We start from the raw sequence: 22,399 nt of genomic DNA on the forward strand, positions 1-22,399 counted from the left end.
CATAATAGTAATTTAGTATTTCATGATTACTATCCAAAGGTGTATTATGGTAATACTGTTTATGTCATTCATCATTATTGCTAACTCAAAGTGTTAATGTTGTAAGCATTTTCTTATTGTTAATTTTCTTATTGCAGTATCTATTCCTGTTTCGCTTCATTCGCAAGCTTTATCTGTTACGATCTTTAATGGATCTAATTTCTCAGAGTGGAATGAACAAGTCCAGTTTCACCTAGGTGTTCTGGATCTTGATTTAGCACTCCGATCTGAGAAACCGGCTGACATTACTGATTTGAGCAGCTCGGAAGAAAGATCTTTTTATAAGACTTGGAAAAGATCGAACAGATTGAGCATTATGTTTATGCGGATGAGTATAGCGAACAATATCAAGTCAACGCTTCCTGAATGTGACAGTGCTCAAGCATTATTGAAAACTGTGGAAGAACGTTTCCGATCTGCTGATAAGTCTCTGGCTGGGACATTAATGGCTAAACTTACCACCATAAAATATGATGGTACTTGTGGGATGCATGAGCATATTCTTGAAATGACAAATATAGCAGCTAAGCTGAAGGCTCTTGGGATGGATGTGAATGAATCCTTTTTAGTTCAATTTATTTTGAACTCCTTGCCTCCTCAATTTGGATCATTTCAAATTCACTATAACACTATTAAGGATAAGTGGAATGTGAATGAATTGACCAGTATGCTTGTTCAAGAGGAGACAAGACTTAAGCAACAAGGACATCATTCTGTCAATCTTGTAAGTCATGGAGCCAAGAAGAAATGGAAGAAGCCAAGAAAGGGCATGAAGAGTGGACCATCCAAGGGTAAAGAGCCTCATCATGATACCGAGGTTCATAAGAAGAAACAAAACAAAGATAGATGCCATTTTTGCAAGAAATTGGGACACTATCAGAAGGACTGCCATAAACGCAAGGCATGGTTTGAAAAGAAAGGTAAGCCTTTGGCTTATGTATGTTTTGAATCAAACCTTACTGAAGTTCCTTCTAATATTTGGTGGTTTGACTCAGGTTCTAATGTTCATGTTTCAAATACGATGCAGGGATTCCTTACAACCCAGATGCAAGATCCAAATGAGAGTTTTATCGTTTTGGAGAATGGGGTTAGAGTTCCTATAACAGCTGTTGGAACTTTTCGTTTGCTTTTAAATACTGGTTGTCATTTAGATTTGCTTCAGACTCTTTATGTTCCTTCTATTTCTAGAAATTTAATTTCTGTTTCTAAACTTGATGTTGAAGGATATTTCTTTAAAATTGGGAATGGTAGTTTGCGTCTTTTCAAAGACAATGTCTTCCTTGGTTCTGGTGTTTTGTGTGATGGCTTATATAAAGTGAATCTTGATAATCATTTTACTGAAACTCTTATGACCTTGCATCGTAATATTGGAATTAAACGAAACATGATAAATGAAAGATCTTCTAACTTGTGGCATAAAAGATTGGGTCATATATCCAAAGAAAGATTAGAGAGATTAGTAAAGGATGGAATTTTGTCAAACTTAGACTTTACTGATCTCGGTATGTGTGTAGACTGCATTAAGGGAAAGCAAACCAAACACACAAAGAAAGTTGCCACAAGAAGTGAAGAACTTCTTGAAATTATCCATACAGACATTTGTGGGCCTTTTGACTCCCCATCATTTGGTGGAGAGAAGTATTTTATCACCTTTATTGATGATTTTTCACGTTATGGTTATGTCTATTTGTTGCATGAAAAATCTCAGGCAGTGGATGTCCTAGAGGTATACATTACTGAGGTTGAAAGACAATTAGATAGAAAGGTGAAAATTGTCAGGTCTGATAGAGGTGGTGAATATTATGGTAGGTATGATGAAACAGGACAACACCCTGGCCCATTTGCTAAACTCTTAGAAAAGCATGGCATACGTGCTCAATACACTATGCCGGGAACGCCGCAGCAGAATGGAGTAGCTGAAAGGTGTAATCATACACTTATGGATATGGTTAGGAGTATGTTAAGTAATTTTTCGTTACCCATATCGTTGTGGATGGAAGCCCTTAAGACCGCTGTATACATATTAAACCGGGTTCCTAGTAAGGCAGTTCCAAAAACTCCTTTTGAGTTATGGACAGGAAGGAAACCGAGTTTAAGACACCTGCATGTTTGGGGTTGTCCGGCGGAGGCCAGAATTTATAATCCACATGAAAAGAAATTGGATTTTAGAACGATTAGTGGATACTTTATAGGTTATCCCGAAAAATCCAAAGGGTACAGGATTTACTGTCCTAACCATAGTACAAGAATTATAGAGACCGGTAATGTCAAATTCATTGAGAATGGTGAAACCAGTGGGAGTGATAAACTACAAAATGTGAAAATTCAAGAAGTTAGGGTGCAAGTCTCTTTACCCATGACTTCTAAGAAAATTGTTGTTCCTACAGTTGTCACACAGTTTAATAACAATGAACACCAAATTAATGATCAAACACTCCATAATGAAGTTATCACCACTGAACAAGTTGTAGAAGAACCACAAGGGATGACATTAAGGAGATCTCAAAGAGAAAGAAGATCTGCCATTCCAAATGATTATATGGTTTATCTACAAGAATTTGATTTTGATATAGGGACAAGAAAAGATCCGGTTTCTTTTAAACAAGCCATAGAAAGTGTTGATTCTACTAAATGGATTGATGCCATGAAAGATAAGTTGAAATCAATGGATCAGAATGAAGTCTGGGATGTTGTTGATTTGCCCGAAGGTTGTAAAACAGTTGGGTGTAAGTGGGTCTTTAAGACCAAGCTCGACTCAAAGGGTAATGTTGAACGACATAAAGCCAGACTGGTGGCCAAAGGTTTCACTCAGAAAGGAGGCATTGATTATAAAGAGACCTTTTCTCCTGTATCTAAAAAGGACTCATTTAGAATCATTATGGCTTTGGTTGCACATTATGATTTAGAGTTGCACCAAATGGATGTAAAAACTGCTTTTCTGAATGGGAGTTTAGATGAAGAAGTCTATATGGACCAGCCCGAAGGTTTTCCATTAAAGGGAAAAGAACACATGGTTTGCAAATTAAAGAAGTCAATATATGGTCTTAAACAAGCTTCCCGACAATGGTATCGCAAGTTCAATGATACCATCATTTCCTTCGATTTTAAGGAAAACACTGTTGATCGGTGTATATACCTGAAGGTCAGTGGGAGCAAGTTTATCTTTTTGGTCCTATATGTTGATGACATATTGCTTGCCAGTAGTGATCTTGGCTTATTGTATGAAACTAAGGTTTTTCTCTCAAAGAACTTTGAAATGAAAGATATGAATGAGGCAACCTACGTGATAGGCATTGAAATATTTCGTAATCGATCACGTGGATTGTTAGGATTGTCTCAAAAGGCATATATAGACAGAGTTCTAGAGAGATTTGGTATGGAGAATTGTTCAGCCAGTGTTGTTCCAATTCAGAAAGGGGATAAATTTAGTCTCATGCAATGCCCACAGAATGAATTGGAACGTAAGCAGATGGAAAATATACCTTATGCTTCTGCAGTTGGTAGCTTGATGTACGCTCAGACCTGTACCAGACCGGACATCAGTTTTGCAGTTGGAATGCTAGGAAGATACCAAAGTAATCCAGGGATGGATCACTGGAAAGCTGCAAAGAAAGTGATGAGATACTTGCAAGGAACAAAGAATTACATGCTTACATATAGAAAGTCAGATAGCCTTGAGGTGATTGGCTATTCGGATTCAGACTTTGCTGGATGTGTGGATAGTAGAAAGTCAACGTTTGGCTATTTGTTCCTATTAGCTGGAGGAGCAATCTCATGGAAAAGTGCCAAACAGACAAGCACTGCTTCGTCCACCATAGAAGCAGAATTTGTGGCATGCTTTGAGGCCACGGTTCATAGTTTGTGGCTGCGTAACTTCATCTCGGGACTTGGGATTGTCGACTCTATTGCCAGGCCGCTGAGAATCTTTTGTGACAATACTGCAGCCGTCCATTTCTCCAAAAACGACAAATATTCTAATGGTGCCAAGCACATTGAGCTTAAATATTTTATTTTCAAGGAGGAAGTTCAGAAACAAAATGTGTCTATAGAAAATATGAGGACAGAGCTCATGATTGCAGATCCTTTGACAAAAGGTTTACAACCGAAGACTTTTAAAGAGCATGTTGAAAGAATGGGTCTTAGTTGTAATCCATGATATTAGTTGAGGATTGTATTATGTTTATTTCTTTGACACTTAGATATAATTGATTATGTTTCTGATTTTCCTGTTCTTCAAATATATGTACATGTATGGTTTGAATGTATGATTACAGGAATTGTCTCTGACAAAGACATAATGTTTGACCATTAAAGATACTTCTCATTTATGGACTATGGTTAAATAATTTGCTAGTGTTGTGGTACTTGGAAGGAACTATGTCATTATATTGATGTGGAACCGCCTTGACTCGCATTAGTAAGTTGTTTAATTATGGTATTATGATGACCCAAGTGACTATGGATTAGAATGATGCGCGCCTAATGTTTATATCATTCTAACTAAAGTATAGTCATATGGGCCAAGTGGGAGAATGTTGGGTTTTGACCCACATGACTACAACGTGGTCAGTTACAGAATGAATCCCGTAACTGACTCCTAGAGAAGTGGAAACTCCCTTAATCCTTGATGGAAGGATAAGGCTTATGGGTCTCACCCTCTGCCCATTGATCGACATAGAACCAGCCATCGTGGGTGTCATTAACGTAGGGCCAAGAGGGAGATACTAAGAAGGACTTGATCATTCATCAGATTGCTTATGGATCCAGGTATGCTTCCTTTCATTATTGGTTCATGATCCTCTTTATAGATGTTCCTACATCTTGCTCTCTTGGTACTTACGGTCCTATATGCTGTTAGTTAGGGGTACGTAAGTTAAGATTTGTTATGGAATGAGGTTAGGAGAGTGCTTTAGTTGTGATTGTTATATGATACATTATCATGTAAGTGATGGTGAATAAGATTTGTCCTTTTCTTTAATTTTTCTTTTTGTTCTAGCAAGAATTTTGATTCAGTCTCAGGCGAGTGCAGCGTAGACCTTATGTCTTATTTTCTGCACAAGATAGCTTCTTTTCCTACTCAATTGTGCACCATGTATTTGTATAGATGATCGATCGACGACCGACCTTAATTCATTGCCTCATTTCATGAGCGATACTGATGAATTTTTTCGGAACACAAGATTCAAAATAATATATAATTAAAACATGTGCAACATAAATAAAGAAAGAGAATCGATTCGAGTCGATTTCGCGTGCTGCATCGAAATAGTTTTCCACTTCTCAAGATCCTCCTTGTCTGGCTATGACTTTAGGTATCAACTATTCTATTCAATTGGTGAAGAAGCTCCGGTTGAGAGGTTGAATCTCTAAGTTTCGGCTTCGGATAGTTTTTCTGTAACAGTATCGTAGCCAAATACGAAGCTGAGCCTGAAAAAGTTAATTTTCTTGATGTTGTCCAAGCCACTAGTGTGTATGGCTAATGGTCTCTAGCATGTTTAAGTTCTTCGTTGAAATTTTTTGTTAGGAGACTAACACGTGCCAAGCTAACTCCCCATGGTGAGTGTACGCTCCCTACTAGTCTTGCTACCATCCACTTGCCAAAAATCGAAGATATTTGTCGCATTTCGTGGTCATGCAGAAGCATAGGGGGTACGCGACGCAACAGCGGGGAAAAAAGGAATACGAGCGTGAAAAGGAAAAGAAAATGGACATAAGAGAAGTATTTAGACCTGTGTACTTGGAGTGGTGCAGAGAACATCGCTTAGTTTCTTTTTCTAGGTGGGAGAAAGCACACAGCTAGCTTGTTTTTGTTTTTTTTTGTTTTTTTTAATATAAAAACGGCATACATATAGCCGTAACATGAGTACAGCCTGCCAAGTCAAAGTTAATAAAATGATACAAAGGAGAAGGAATCTCAGTGACACTAATCCAAAAAATCTCTCAAGAGTGCCGAGCCACGTTGGAGGTGACCCAGTCTGTAACTCTTTTCGTCTTCCAATACACATGTACTGCCTGAAAAGAAGCCAAACCCCTGACCAGTTTGCGAGTTTCACGAATCAGTGGGTGACCGTCTCCGTATCGATCAGTTTCCCATATCCAATTGATCACCATAGTGGAGTCTCCCTCGAGGTATATCCTGTCTGCACCTAATACCCTTTTCGCATAGGAGTTATCTTCCCATGCTGCTCGAAACTCCGCCTTAATGACAATCAAGTCGGGAGTGCGCCAATCACCTGCCGCCACCAGTCTGCCACGGTGTATCTAATCACAAATCCCACTTTTCCATATGCTCCATCCGCCGATATGCCATCAGCGAAATTAACTTTGAGATGATTAAGGATTGAGGGCGCCTCTCTTGTTTAAAACCCTCTGGAGTCATGACTTTTGAAAGTTCGTTGGTAGCAAAGTGAGAGGATTAATGAGTTGGGACCAGCCAGGAATTAAGATTCTGGTTAGAGGAAATAAAAAAAATTGGCCAAAACATATGAACAAAGACCAAATAGTTGTATATAAAAATATAGATTATAAATATAAAATTATTTAAAAATACAGATTATAGATGTAAAAATTATTGATATATTCACGTATGAAATTCTGGGCTGGGGATGGATATTGCAAATAACATACTGAATTTGTAATTCATTGACACGCTTGAATTAAGAAATAAATAATTTATAAATACATTGTGAAATTAATGAATTTTTAAACCGTATGGAAAAATATTTCAAAGGCATGGCCAATGAAGAAATCGATGTGAATAGAATATTTCATATCCTTTTCATTTACATAATTTTCAAAATGTTGTCATTCTACCCTCATTAATCTTCCGGTCCCACCAAGATGGGAGGTCGACAAGGTTTCAATAGCAGTATTAAATATGCATTAACTTTGAAAGATATTCATAAGTTGCCATTAAATATTTCTCCAGAAAGTGCTGAAATCTGCGTGCATGTGGACTTTTATGGTTACATCATTTATAATGGTTATTTGGAGCAAGCTGTTGACTACGTTCATAAATTGTAATATAATTTTGAGGTCGCATTCAAGATATTTATAATCTCGAACTGAACAGAAAAATTACAATAAATAGACAAAAAAAAAGCTATGGTATACAAGACGGGCAAGGAAATTAGTAATAAACATTTCCAAGTGGTATATATCACTTGAGTACATCATCGACATGCAATTTATATGGCTTTATACACATACATTGTATTTATGGTTTTGACTGCATATATTTTATCTTCAATTTGATTTTATTATTACAATAGTGACACAAGTATACCTTATAAAAAGATGATGAATTGAAGTATGTAATGATAAGATCACATTTTCTCAGCTTTCTCAACTCAATTTTTTTAATATATATTTTTTGAAAAAATAAAAATTAGTAAAAGCAGAATTTAGATTTTTTTTAGTTAATGAAAAATAAAATTGAGTTACAAAATCTCTATTTATACCAAATGAGATAGATTTCAACTTTTATGTTGATTTCAACTTCTACCTCCATCTATAATTCTATGATTTTTCTAGTTGTACTTGCTAAATTTACGAATTTAATAGAATTTTTAGCCCTACCATGCAAATATACTCTTAAAGAAAAGAACGGCCATTCCAGTCCATGCTACTAATAATTCATTATAAGGAACCGTGGCCCACGCTGCTAATAATTCAATATAAGGAACCGAACTGGAAATCAAATGCTTGCCCCTGGCCATTAGCAGACGCCCATAAGCATCTCAAATCACATAACTGGCTCCTGCTTTGTTGCCGCATAACCCATCAAAGTTGATTTTTAAGACATCAAGGGGAGGCGGTAGCCAGCGAACAAAGTATTAGAGTGAGAATAAGGAATATCAACGGCCGTGGTCTCGATAAAATCTCCAGAGTGCTGGACAACAAAGGAGATAATCCAATTTACATCTCTGTTTGTCTCCTGAAACATATATGCTGCCTGAAAGGACTCTATCCCCCTGAGCAGTCTGTGAGTCTCACTGATCAACAGATGACTGTTCCCGTAACGGTCCACTCCCTGTATTCAAACAATCACTGTGGAGGAGTCCCCCTCAAGGTGGATCCTATCTGTCCTAAGAACTCTCATCATAAAGGAAATGCCCTCCTAGGCGGCCCGAAGCTCTACCTCAATGGCAGTCCGTCCGGAGGAGTGCCGACCTTCCGTCACTATCATCCTACCGAGATAGTCTCTAATCACAAAGCCCACTCCATCATACACTCCATTCGTCCACATGCCGCCATCGAAATTGACTTTGAGATGACCAAGAAGTAGGGATATCCTTAAAAAGAGGGCGAAGATCTCTTGCATCTTTAGATTATTGTCGTCGGCATATAATGTTAACAGTAATTGTTGATGCTCCCGACAATCCACCTAGTTGGGCTTCCTTGGTTTAACGTTATAATAAAGAAGCATTTAATTCTTCTCCCTTTTTTTGGTAGAATTCTTCCACCTAATTCTTCTTCCTTTTTGAAAATATCCCTACACTTATTTTGTTCCAATGACAAGGAGCCATCTTTGTATTACGAAGTAGGAGAGAGAATCGAACTCCAGGTGAATGATGTCCTCAACATTTCCTTGCCTGATGGACCATCTCCTATAGAACTGATCAGGCTTGAAAACAGAAAATATGAAAAATTCAAATAGACTCGGCCCGAAGCCCGACCAAAATTAAACATAGTTTAGGCCCGAGACCCATCCTACGATCAGCTCTAATCTCATATATTCAATTACAAGAAAGCCAAAATTTTCGAATCAAAATTGTGAGGGGGCCTTGTGAGTTGTGAGCCTGGAGCTTAATCAGTATTGGATAGTAATCAGATGCAAAACAACCAAGATGAGTTACTTTGGAGTTCGAAAAAGGCTGGAGCTATTGATCAAATACAAATACACGATCCAATCGCTCCCAGACCTGAGCTAAACCTGGCCGATTGTTGCATCATATATAGGAAGGTCCTCGAAAGCCAAGATCAATAAAGGCTTAAATATGAAATTCTCTGATGTCTATTTATTTTGAAAGGACAACCTCCATTTTTCTCCATGGCATTCAAGGTGCAGCTGAAGTCCTCTACTAGCCTAAAAGGTAGATTCAAAGATTGTACTGTAATTACTGATGGCCAAACTCTCTTGCATGTTAGGCTATTTATACTTGCATATAGCACCCCCAGAATCCAAGATCCAGAGGAAGGGGAGACAATGGCATATACGAGCTTATTTTTGCGCCACGCTATTATAATGCCTCCTGAGAGACCTATAGCTGGCGCCGCATAACATAGATTTGCCACAAAGGACCCATGACCCGTTGCATATGGGGCAATGAGTCTTCTGGTAGTCTAGTTTCTAAAAAACATGTAATACATCAAGTTTATAATTTAGTATCATCATCGGAGAAGGTCACCACCTCCATGAATCTGAGACCAAGAACGACCTGAGTCCAGAGACTCTGGACCATTGAGATCCGTACCAAGATGAGGAGGCGATTGAAGATGTCTCCCCTTTCCTTGGCATGGTTTCTCCTTGTTGTTTGGCTTGAAATTCATCGGAGACTTGGATGAGTCGAGGTCCTTGGAAGACCCCGAGCAGCCTCCATTGCCCTCCGTCAAGGGTGAGAGAAAAATCGTTACCGCCTTTCCTTTTTCCAGCCTTGCAATTAACTCGTGTGACGCCTATGGTTAGCAGTTGATGGGCGGCAGGCAAAGCTTAAAATTTTGGACGATTTCTTGGTACGGTAAAATGTTAGATGGGGTTTAAACCTGCAGCCATTGATTTATGGGAGGAGGTTGGCTAGTCAATGGAGAAGTTTGGACCATGTATGATGCAGGAGCATCACCCTCATTCCCTTGGGCGTGGAACATTGGAACTAAACGTGTGAGAAAAAATCAACTCCAAGTTGTAGTGTGATTGAATCCATGTAATAAGTGATTTAAGTCACAATGGATTAGTGTCTTCAATATTTAATCAGATTGAGTCCAAGTCGTTCAGTGGGTCATTAATTAATTAGAAGTGGCCACATGTCATATGGGATAGAGCCTAAGGAGTTGGATTTGATCTCATGCGGCAAGAAGGAGTCCCACTTGAGGAAGGATTCTTGCTTGAGGCTGAAATTTCCTTCCTATTCTCCCATCCGCACGCCAAGAAGGGCTTTCATGTGTGGCTATGCCTCAATTGGCAAGTTGTCTAGGTGATCAATTACGAGATTTGAATTTTAAAAAGAGTCCTTATGTGGATAGGAGTCCAAATAAAATTCTGGTTGTAATCCTTATCTTTGCCGGTCTCTCTCTATATATGAGGAAAGGTATGAAGAATGAAATTGTGGAGTGATTGATTATAACCCTATTTGATTTTGATGAGCTCAAAGCATTTGAGTACATCTTATGTTATACTAATGAATTCAATCTAGTGTTTCAGCCAAATATTTGTGAATTTATGTTTAATTGTCTCTAGCTTTGGTTCAATACATTTTGGCTAAGCATGGAACTCAGTTTGAACCAAAGTCTGGAACTCGAGTCGACTCCGAAAGATTTCGAGTCGACTCCAAGTGTTTCAGACATTCTGGCACAGGCTCGAGTCGACTCCGGCACATTACGAGTCGACTCCGACTGAGAACAGACAGTAGGACAGAAAGATGAATCTCAGACCCTGTCACCGAGTCGACTCCTGAAGAATTCGAGTCGACTCCGATGCTTGCCGAGTCGACCCCCGATAGTTCCGAGTCGACTCCAAGGAGTAACAGACAGAAAGACAGAGAAGTTGTTTTGGACTCTGAGAACCGAGTCGACTCCAGAAGAACTCAAGTCGACTCCGACGGTTGGCGAGTCGACTCCTAAAGAAGCAAGAGTCGACTCTCAGAGGAATGCAAGACTAAAAGTCAGAGAGCCAACTTCGGTGTCTGAGAGCCGAGTCGACTCCAGCAAAGTCCGAGTCGACTCCAAGGCAGTTCAACTCCAAAGACAGAAGACCAGTTCTTCGGTGTCTGAGAGCCGAGTCGACTCCAGCAAAGTGCGAGTCGACTCCGAGGCAGTTCAACTCCAAAGATAGAAGACCAGTTTTTCTGGCTCTGAGAGCCGAGTCGACTCCAAGAGAATCCGAGTCGACTCGAGGAAGTAAACCCAAAAGAAAGATCTTTGGATTTCTGAAGAACGAGTCGTCTCCAGAAGGGAGAGTCATCTCCGGACATTGGCGAGTCGACTCCAGGTTTAGCCGAGTCGACTCCAGAACGGGACAGCACTTTATTTCAAATTTTGAACAATGGGCGAGTCATCTCCAGTAAAGCATGAGTCGACTCCAGCAACAGCCAAGTCGACTCCAGATCGAGCGAGTCGACTCCGATCCCAACGGACACTTTGTCAAGAGTTGCAGATTGTGCAGAACGGCTCTAAAAGTGTGTCTAACGGCTAGTTTTCGATGGGAATTGCTTAAATAGCCAGAGTGAACGGTAATAGAGCAAGAAAGAGACACTCCATTCAAAGCAAAAGAGATTTCCACCTACCAAAGCTTCTCAAGAGTAAATACAAGTGAAAGAAAGAAGAAGTGCATTAAAAGTCTATCCTCCAAACGTCTTCCTCGCATTCAAGGCTCCCTTTCTGACAGCAAATCTTCAGCACACTCAAGAGGAGTTGCAGAGTTTGAGAAGCCCCCTTCGTCACATTCAAAAATCTGTTTGAGGGCTTCTAACTCTTCTTTATTCATATTGTGTATATTTGCTTTTCAAGAAGCTATCCTTGTACTCTTTTCAAATTGCTTTTCTTACTTGATTCAATCAGGGGATTGAATTAAGGGTGTGAAGGTTGGTTGGTGAGCCGAGGGTAAAACCAACGTGTAGGGTTCGATTGTGATCCCGGAAAAACAATCGGGTGGTTCTAGTCGGTGAGCCTGTGAAAACTGACCGAGTTCGTTGCGATCTCGTAAAACAACAAGTTGGGTTGTGAGCTTGTAAAACAACCGGCTGTAATCTGAGGGATTATAGTGAACTCCCAAGTGAAGCTTGGGGAGTGGACATAGGAGCAAGGGTTAGCTCCGAACCACTATAAAATCTCTTGTGTTTGTGATTGTATAATTATCTCTCCCATTCCCTTCATCCACTGCATATAGTAAACTAATTAATCCACTTGCAATAAGGTTTAATTAGTTACTCATTAAGTTTTAATTTGCAATTATTACTTAAAACCCAATTCACCCCCCCTCTTGGGTTGTCTTCTTGGGCAACAAGTGGTATCAGAGCCGGAACTCTTCTACCAAAAGAGTAAAAGATCAAAATGACAACCCCATTTGGATCTTCTCATATTGAGGGGCAATCCACCCATAGACCTCCATTCTTTAATGGAACCGACTACTCCTATTGGAAGGCTAGGATGAGGATATTTATCCAAGCTCAAGACTATGAGATTTGGAGCACCATGGTTAATGGACCTTATATCCCATCAATTTTTGTAGAGGGTGTTACTATACCCAAACTTGAAAAAGATTGGGATGACAATGATATTAGGAAGGCACAACTAAATGCCAAAGCAATGAATGTGCTTTATTGTGCCTTAGACCGTAATGAATTCAATAGAGTCTCAACTTGCAATTCTGCAAAAGAGATATGGGATAGGCTTGAAGTGACCTACGAGGGCACGAATCAAGTAAAAGAATCTAAAATAAACATACTAGTTCATAAATATGAACTATTTAAGATGGAATCTAATGAAACTATCACTTGCATGTTTACTAGATTTACTGATATTGTCAATGGCCTAAAAAGCCTTGGCAAAAATTATACTAACAGTAACCTTGTCAGGAAAATTCTTCGATGTTTGCCAAGGTCATGGGAGGCCAAGGTAATGGCAATCCAAGAAGCCAAGAATTTGAACAAGCTTTCGCTTGAAGAGCTTCTTGGATCCCTGATGACGCACGAGCTCACAATGAAACAACACAGCGAAGAAGAATCCTCGCATAAGAAAAAGGTAATAGCCCTCAAATCTACTTCGTCTAACAAGGATTTATCTTGCAGTAGCAGCAGCGAAGAAGAAGATAATGAGGGAGATGATGATGAGGCTCTTCTCGTGCGAAAGTTCAGAAAATTCATCAACCGAAAGAAGTCCTTTCATCAGAGGAGAGGTCCCTTAAGTTCCTACAACAAGGATATGTTAGATGTATGCCCTAGAAGCCAATTTTGGCCGACACATTATTAATTCCGGAACATAATTTGTATTTGACTTTATTATTATTGAATAAATAAAAGGCATCTTTTTCATTCATATTGTTTATGTGCCTATGAATCGTCCAAGAATTAATAAGATGATGATGCATATTCTTAAGAGTTAAGAATTTGAGCCATGCATTATTGGTGATTAATTTTTGAATGCTCCTGATCGATGGATCATCACGAGGGCGGTGATCGATCCGATAAGATCAGTGCACACATTACTTTTCTTATGGATGGACGAGACTCGAGTCCATGGTGTGGGAACACTGAAGTAATAGTGCAGGTGCTTGTTAGAGAACAAGGGTACTGAGCGTGACCAATACAAAAAATCACTTGGATGTCTATCCACTCGTCAGTGACTTGCTTGATGTTGCAGTAGTGTGACTGGTCCTTTGACCTGCGGTGCTTCGGCTACTCACAGTGAGGTTATTGTAGTTTGACTGCACACATACATGGTCTCTAGCCATATGGGTCCATGCAGTGTAGATTGGCTGCAGTAGGTTCACTGTAGGAGTAGGGTATGTACCTATAAGGAATCTATCGACCTTGATAGATAAGGAGAGATCCTATGTGATTTATAAGACTGAGTTCTTAAGACCTCGGCCGGGGCAGATTGCACAGTAGTGAAAGAGTTCTCCGCTCTCGAACTTAAGTCGAATAAATCTTCACATATGACAGACGATGGGGTTTGACGAGTTGTCCATGACCTCCGTCCTGTAGGAATCCACGATAGTAGGACTGTATCACATAATAACTGCACCTAGAGGTTCACCATTCTATTCTGTTGGATAGCCACTACATGCTGCTAGGTGTCACTGGTAGATGGTGGGACTCATAGGGATTGTCTCGATGATCGATAAACCCTAATGAGTTGAGTTGGAATCGTTCCAACCCATTAAAAGAAGTTTTCAATGATATTGTGATAGAGATCGCAATATATCTCACTACCAGTCAGAATAGAACCTATGGGGTCACACATACTAGAAGTATTGACCGATCCGATGGTTAAAAAGTGATTATGAATCACGAGTAATCAATTCGATTGATAAGAAGTTGAAGAAGGAATGGGAATTGATTAATTGGACTTAAAACACAAATCCTACTTGGAGTAGGATTCCTAGAGTCCTAATTGGATTAGGACTGGAAATCCTATTTGGAGTAGGACTGGGATTCCTACTTAGAGTAGGATTCCTACAATCCTAATTAGATTAGGATTTTGAATTCATCTTTGGATTCCTACTTAGAATAGGATTCCTAGAAATCCTAATTGGATTAGGACTTCGGATTCAATTAGAGTCCTAATTGGATTAGGACTAAAATTAAATATGTCCTAATTTGGATTAGGGTTTCTTAAGTCACAATTAATTATTAATCTAATGAATCAATAAGACTCCTAATTGGATTAGGATTGAAGAGTTCAATTGAGTCAAAATTGATTTAAGTTCTAATTGGATTAGGACTTACCTAGATTGGATCCAAATTGGTTCACCCTTGGGCTAAGCCTAATTGGATTAGGGCTTGACCACATTAGGGCATTCCAAACCCTACTTAATGTGGATTAGGGTTTGCCAAGAGGGAGGGGCGCAAGCCCCTCCCCTTTTGCTTCCTTGGTGCGGCATGAAGAGAGGGGGCCGACGCCCCCTCTTAGGAAACTAGTCTAGGGCTCCTAGATTGTAGGAGCCCTAGATGGCTATAAAAGGAGGAGGCAAGGGCCGGCGCCCTAGATGAATTGAATCCTCTCCCTTCCAAGCCGTGGCCTCCCTCTCCTCCTCCTTAGTTCAGCCGCAAGCAAAGGCAAGAAAAGAAGAAGCCATTGACGGCCTCCTCCTCCTCTCTTCCTCCTTCCAACGCAGGGAAAAGGAAGTAGGCTGCAAGGGCTTTGATTCATCTTCAAGTTTCATCCTTCTTCTTCCTCCTCCCAAGCACAATCAAGGATTGATTGAAAGGGAGGAAATCAGCCATCAAAAGAAGTCTTTGCAAGGGAGCTAGCACCCTGGAAAGACTAGAGAGCTTTGATCGGATCTCTGCTTCGTGTGGATACCCGTAGAGGCCAGACACTTGAACGGCTTCAAGCGAACCCTCTTCCTAAAACCACGAACTCAGATTTGCGGTAATCATCTACCCACACAAGGTGAAGATCTGATCTTCTAATGTGATAAAAAGTTTTTAATCTTTATCTATCTACGAACGGTTCATGAAACAACGTTCATGCTATGAACGTCGATCCCGCACATGCCTCTTCCGCTGCCATCTGATTTTTTTTAATTATCAGCGGCATAGGCGGGGTTCCCAACAGTGGTATTAGAGCCTAGGCATCGTAGATTAAGGTAAGGATTAATTATTAATAGGCTTAATAGATCTGAAAATTGAATGATCATGCATGCTGAAAATTTTCAGCATGCAGATTTTTTCTAGGGTGCTGATTTTTACATGCTGATTTTTATGTGATAAACAGATGATTCTAATTGCATTATTAATGAGATTACAAAGTTTAGAATCATGATTAGCATGATCAGCAACCTATGTCATAAGATAATCAATTAATTTTCAGATCTAAAAAGTATAATTGTTGCATGCGGTGATGATCATAGGATTCAAATCCTTTTGGTATTAGATGTAAAGACCTGCGATGTGATCTGCAATGTCATGTTATTTTTCAGATGCTTGCATGCATCTTATTTAATGTTTTGAGAGGCCTGCGTGCCTCCTAAAAGAGAGATGTAATTTATTTTTATTTTTATTTTATATCTGGTTGTATTTCTGTGATGTGATGTACGTCAACGATCAAGTCAAAGATGATGCATGAGATGAGCAGGGGTCTAAACGATTGATGGCGATTGAATCAAGAGTTGGTCAAGGATCGAGTCAAGGAGGCTTGGAACCAATTCAAGAGTTGAAGACAAGTTGATCGATTGACGTGCATGTGCTTGTAATATGACCTAATTAGAATCCATGATCATCACCTATTTAAAGTTTAGCTTTAATTATTGCTGTGATTATAACTGTCTGCAATGTACCGTTTGCATGTGATGTGAATGAGAGTCGGGTAGATAGGTTTACATGTGATGTAGCAAAACCAATGAGACCTAAACTAAAACCTCCTCAATCAAGTCGAGAGTGAACCGACATGAGCAAGTCATATTAGATTAATTGATCTAATTGGTGTCTAGGAAAGCATGAAAGGTGGTTACTTAATTAGGACCTTACTCTCTGAGTAAGGGGAGCCTCCCACCTGCTTACCTGGCCAATTGTTCGATTACCTCTTATGAAGAGCTCAAGTTGCAAACACTAAGACCTGATTAACAAATATTAAGTCAATAGGTCTTCCACTGTAGTAGAGCTGCTAAGGTCTTTCTGATGTTGATTTGTCTCGGCTGGACACAGTGGGCAAGTTGCATCGGGGGGCTGGACCTCTCTATAGACATGATTGTGTTAGAAGTATGTCCTAGAAGCCAATCTGGCTGACACATTATTAATTCTAGGGACATAATTTTGTACTTGACTATTTATTATTGAATAAATAAAAGGCATCTTTTCATTCATATTGTTTATGTGTCTATGAATCGTCCAAGAAATTAATAAGATGATGATGCATATTCTCAAGAGTTGAGAATTTGAGCCATGTATCATTGGTGATTAATTTCTAAATGCTCCTGATCAATGGATCATCACGAGGACGGTGATCGATCCGATCAGTGCACAGATCACTTTCCTTCTGGATGGACGAGACTTGAGTCCACAGTGTAGGGACACTGAAGTGATAGTGCAGGTGCTTGTTAGAGAACAAGGGTACTGAGCGTGACCAAGACAAGAAGTCACTTGGATGTCTATCCACTCGTCAGTGACTTGCTTGATGTTGCAGTAGTGTGACTGGTCTTTTGACCTGCGGTGCTTCGGCTACTCACAGTGAGGTTATTGTAGTTTGACTGCACACATACATGGTCTCTAGCCATATGGGTCCATGCAGTGTAGATTGGCTGCAGTAGGTTCACTGTAGGAGTAGGGTATGCACCTATAAGGAATCTATCGACCTTGATAGATAAGGAGTGATCCTATGTGATTTGTTAGACTGAGTTCTAAGACCTTGGCCAGGGCAGTAATATAAAGTGGAGAAAGAGTTTTTCCACTATCGAACTCGAGTCAAATAAATCTTCACATATGACAGACGATGGGGTTTGACGAGCTGTCCATGACCTCCGTCCTGTAGGGATCCACGATAGTAGGACTGTATCACACGATAACTGCACCTAGAGGTTCATCATTCTATTCTACTGGGTAGCCACTACATGCTGCTAGGTGTCACTGGTGGATGGTGGGACTCACAGGGATTATCTCGATGATCGATAAACCCTAATGAGTAGAGTTGGAATCGTTCCAATCCATTGAAAGGAGTTTTCAATGATATTGTGATAGAGATCATAATATATCTCACTACCAATCAGAGTAGAACCTATGGGGTCACACACATTAGAAGTATTGACCGATCCGATGGTTGAATCGTGATTAGGAATCACAAGCAATCAATTAGATTGATATTCAGTTGAAGAAGGAACAAAGGGAATTAATTAATTGGACTTAAACGCAAATCCTACTTCGAGTAGGATTCCTAGAGTCCTAATTGGATTAGGACTGGGAATGCTAGTTGGAGTAGGACTGGGATTCCTACTTGAAATAGGATTCCTACAATCCTAATTAGATTAGGAGTTTTGAATTAAAATTGGATTCCTACTTGGAGTAGGATTTCTAGAGTCCTAATCGGATTAGGACTTCGGATTCAAATTAGAGTTCTAATTGGATTAGGACTAAACTTAAATAAGTCCTAATTTGATTAGGGTTTCTTAAGTCCTAATTAATTATTAATCTAATGAATCAACATGACTCCTAATTGGGTTAGGATTGAAGAGTTCAATTGAGTCATGGTTCACTCAAGTTCTAATTGGATTAGGACTAGTATAGATTGAACCCAATTGATTCATGATTTGGTTAAACCCTAATTGGATTGGGACTAAACCAAATTAGGGCCACCCAATCCTCATTAGATGAGGATTAGGGCAACACAAAAGGGAGGGGCTCACGCCCCTCCCCTTTCTCCTCCTTGGTGCGGCAACACAAGAGGGGCTGGCGCCCCTCTTGGAAAGCAATCAAGGGCTCCTAACTTGTAGGAGCCCTTCATGCTTTAAAAAGGGGTGAGGGCGGCAGCTAGGGCTCCTAAGAGTTTTTTCTCTTCCCTTGGAGCCGTGGCCACCCTCTCCCTCCCTTGGTTAAGCCGCCAGCAAGAAGAAGGGAAAAAGAAGCCATGGCGCCCTCCTCTTCCTCCTTTCCTCCTTCCAACATAGGGAAAAGAAAGTAGGCTGCAGGGGCTTTGCTTCTTCCTCTTCTTCATCCTTCTTCTTCCTCCTCTCAAGTATATTCAAGAGTTGAAAGAAAGAGAGGAGATCAGCCATCAAAAGTTATCTCTGCAAGGGAGCTAGCACCCCGGTGAGATAGAGAGCTTGGATCGGATTCTGCTTCGTGTGGATATCCGTAGAGGCCGGACACTTGAACGGCTTCAAGCGAACCCTCTTCCAGAAATCCTACGATCATCAGATAGTGGTGAAGTTCTACCCACTCAAAGGTAAGTAGTAGATCTGAAATTAATCATGTCTTTTAATTTTAATCTTTCCTTTAGATTTCATAAAACTGAGTTAGAGAACTCTAGAAAATTTTTTGAAATCTACGTTCCCTAGAACGTTCATGAGATGAACGCCCCCGCACGTGTCTTTCCGCTGCGATCGTCGCAACGCGTGTGGGGATAACCCAACAGTGGTATCAGAGCCGCGTTTATGGGATTTAGATTAAAATTGATAGGCTTGATTAGGATTTAACTTAGATCTGAAAAATTTATATGCTTGCTGAAATTTCTGCGTGCTGAAATTTCAGATTTCAGCATGCAGATTTTGTTTGGAAAACTAGATCTTGCATGATTAATTTTAATTACAATGAGATTGCAATAATTAAAATCATATCTTGCATGATCAGAATTTCAGTTGATGGCATATTTAATCAAAATTTCCAGATCTGAAATTACATAAGAAGTATGTGATAAGATTCATTTAAAGATTCATGATCATGAAAGATAAATTTCTATTTATGCCTAAGCTTAAAAGGAAATTGATATTTGCATGATATGCATAAGATATGATCAAATCATAGAATCATGTTTATTAAAGGATAATTTTGTTTAGGATTGTGCTTAAAAGAAAATTAATATATGCATGAGATGTACATATATGTTAAGCAATTTTTACATGAGATGTATATATATGTTAAGCAATTTTTACATGAGATGTGAATAAAAATCCAAATAGGTTAGGACATTTACATAAGATGTAAACCTAAACTAATATGCCATTTACATAAGATGTAAACACATAACATGTGAAAGGATTTCATATTCACATAGGATGTAAACCTAAACAATATGATGTTTACATAAGATGTAAACGCATAACATATGAAAGCAGTTTTATATTTACATAGGATGTAAACTTGAACCAATGTGACATTTGCATAAGATGTAATTATATAACATTTGGTTTGGGATAGATTGTTACATTAAATGCAAATCTTTTGAGACCTAAAACCTCCTCAATCAAGTCGAGAGTGAACCAACATGAGCGGGTCATATTAGATTAATTGATCTAATTGGTGTCTAGGAAAGCATGAAAGGTGGTTACTTAATTAGGACCTTACTCTCTGAGTAAGGGGAGCCTCCCACCTGCTTACCTGGCCAATTGTTCGATTACCTCTTATGAAGAGCTCAAGTTGCAAACACTAAGACCTGATTAACCAATATTAAGTCAATAGGTCTTCCACTGTAGTAGAGCTGCTAAGGTCTTTCTGATGTTGATTTGTCTCGGCTGGACACAGTGGGCAAGTTGCATCGGGGGGCTGGACCTCTCTATAGACATGAGATGTTGTAGGATAAAGGTGGGGTTGGGCACCAATAACTGTTAGGTGAGGACCCAATGACGACTTTATTCCTACGGTTATACGGTGGGTCTGACTTAACTAAGAAATGGGACCAATAACTGTTAGGTGAGGTCTTCATGGCTTAGAGACCAAGTTACACTGCAACATGCTTGAGAAGCATTGTACAAGAGTTGTACATTCATCAATCTATGTGTCACCAATAACTGTTAGGTGAGGTGGCATGTAAATCGGTGGGACCGCAGTACCCACTAGAAATCCTAGTCGTGTGGGATTTCCGTTTTCCTACCAGGGGAGTGTGAGGAATTCGAGAAAATAGTGGGAGTTACATTTGTTCTAAAAGACCTTAGAACAGATTAGGATCAAGTACAAAAGTCTAACTAGAATCTTTACTCTCTGAGGATTACAAAGTCAGCTTATAGACTCTTAACTCATATCCTTTAGAACAACCGTTTGACCAAACCCAATTATAAAGATTGGCTCAGCAAATTTCAAAAAATAGTTTTGAATTGTGAGAAATTAGGGTATGAGCTAGACCATGGAATTCCTGTATTACCAATCCGTCCGATCACTGATCAGCGTAAGACGCTTGTTAAGTGGACGAACAATGACAATAAAGTTAGGTGCTGCACAATGGCATCCATGTCCGATGCATTACAATGCCAGCATGAGAACATGAAGATTGCCAAGGACACATTAAAACACCTGCAAGAGTTGTATGGCGATCAGAGTCGCGCAGCATGTTTTGAAGTGTCCAAGAGGCTCTTCAAGGCAAAAGATGCGCGATGGACAGTCTGTCCATGATCATGGTTTGACCATGATAAAGAACTTAGAGAAGCTTGAGAAGCTTGGCATAACCATGCACAAGGAATTGCAAACGGATTTGATCCCGCAATCCCTTCCAGCTTCATATGAATAGTTTATAGTAAACTACCATATGAACAAGGTTGTATGCACTAAAATAGAATTGTTAAATAAATTGGTAACTAACTTAGGGACCTTGAAGAAGTTCAAGGGGCATCATTTTCGCTGTCAAGTTGGTTTCTACTTTCAAGAGAGAGTCTATTTGGAAGAAGAAGAAGCCTGCGAAGAAGCAGAAGACTATAACACCAAGTAAGGAAGTTCCAAGAAAAAGGCCAATTGCAAGGAAAAGTGTTTCCATTGCATCATGGACGGCCGTTGGAAGAGGAACTGTCCTACATACATGGGAAGCATAAAGAACATGAAGGGTGACAGACCTTCAGAAGGTATGTCAGATATGCTCAGGATACTTAGGGACTGTTACCTATTGCTAGCAGAAATTTGATTTCTGTATTTTATTTAGCACAGAAAGATTTTTATTTAAAAATAAATTGATTCAACATGGTTTTATAATTGACAGTCTCTATCACATACATATGGATGTATCTGTGAATATATCTGAGAAAACAGTGAATACCATAGGATCTAATAGATCCAAAAATGAGATAAATCTAAAGTATTTATGGCACCTCAGGCTTGGCCATATAGGAGAAGACAGAATAAACAAATTGGAGAAACATGAGCTTTTGGGCTCATTGACTTTCGAGTCATATTTGATTTGTGAATTCTGCCTTCAAGAAAAAATGGCCAAATTATCCTTTGTAGGACACAGGGAGGTCCACTGAAATACTTACCCTAGTACACACTGATGTGTGTGGCCCATTCGATGTGCAGGCTAGGGGTTGTAATTTTTTTTTACTTCATTTTACCGATGATTACTCACGGTATGGATATGTGTATGAGACACAAATATGAAACTTTTGAAAGGTTCAAAAAGCTTAGATATGAAGTAGAAAAATAAGCACAAAAACTCATTAAGGTTCTTCGATCAGATCGAGGAAGTGAATACCTTAATGGAGAGTTCCGTGATTATCTCAAGGAGAATGGTATAGTTTCATAATGGACTCCTCCTGGTACACCTCAGCTCAATGGAGTGTCAGAGAGGAGGAATCGGACCCTATTGGATATGGTCCAGTCCATGATGAGCTTCACTGATTTACCCTTGTTTCTTTAGATAGATGCCCTATTTTCAGCTATTTACTTGTTGAATAGAATTTCCTCTAAAGTCCATTCCTACCGCACCATATGAGATATGACATGGTAAGAAACCAAGATTTGGGGATGTCCGGCCCACGTCAAGAGACTACAGGCAGACAAGTTAGAGGCTAGGA

At 39.6% G+C, this 22,399-nt stretch overlaps 2 protein-coding genes across 2 annotated transcripts in view; one reads left to right on the forward strand and one right to left on the reverse strand.

The window, feature by feature from the left end:
* Window positions 1-22,399, reverse strand: part of LOC149751420 (uncharacterized) — a 61,512-nt gene that overhangs the window by 23,139 nt on the left and 15,974 nt on the right. The window lies entirely within an intron of this gene.
* On the forward strand, window positions 106-1,959 carry LOC148700178 (uncharacterized). The gene is made up of 2 exons (XM_088709603.2): window positions 106-959; window positions 1,067-1,959. Exons 1-2 carry the CDS (start codon window positions 356-358, stop codon window positions 1,099-1,101), a joined length of 639 nt encoding a protein of 212 aa, XP_088565729.1. The 5' UTR covers window positions 106-355; the 3' UTR covers window positions 1,102-1,959.

Source organism: Phoenix dactylifera, chromosome 13 (genome assembly GCF_051530095.1).
Source record: "Phoenix dactylifera cultivar Ajwa chromosome 13, Ajwa_hap1_PhDact_Kaust_v1.1, whole genome shotgun sequence".
NCBI lineage: Eukaryota > Viridiplantae > Streptophyta > Magnoliopsida > Arecales > Arecaceae > Phoenix > Phoenix dactylifera.

Bases quoted from the DNA above. Each gene is read 5' to 3' on its own strand.
- LOC148700178 (XM_088709603.2), top strand. From the start codon at position 356: ATGTTTATGCGGATGAGTATAGCGAACAATATCAAGTCAACGCTTCCT. The intron at 960-1,066 runs GTAAGCCTTTGG...AATACGATGCAG, and splicing joins GGCATGGTTTGAAAAGAAAG to GGATTCCTTACAACCCAGAT.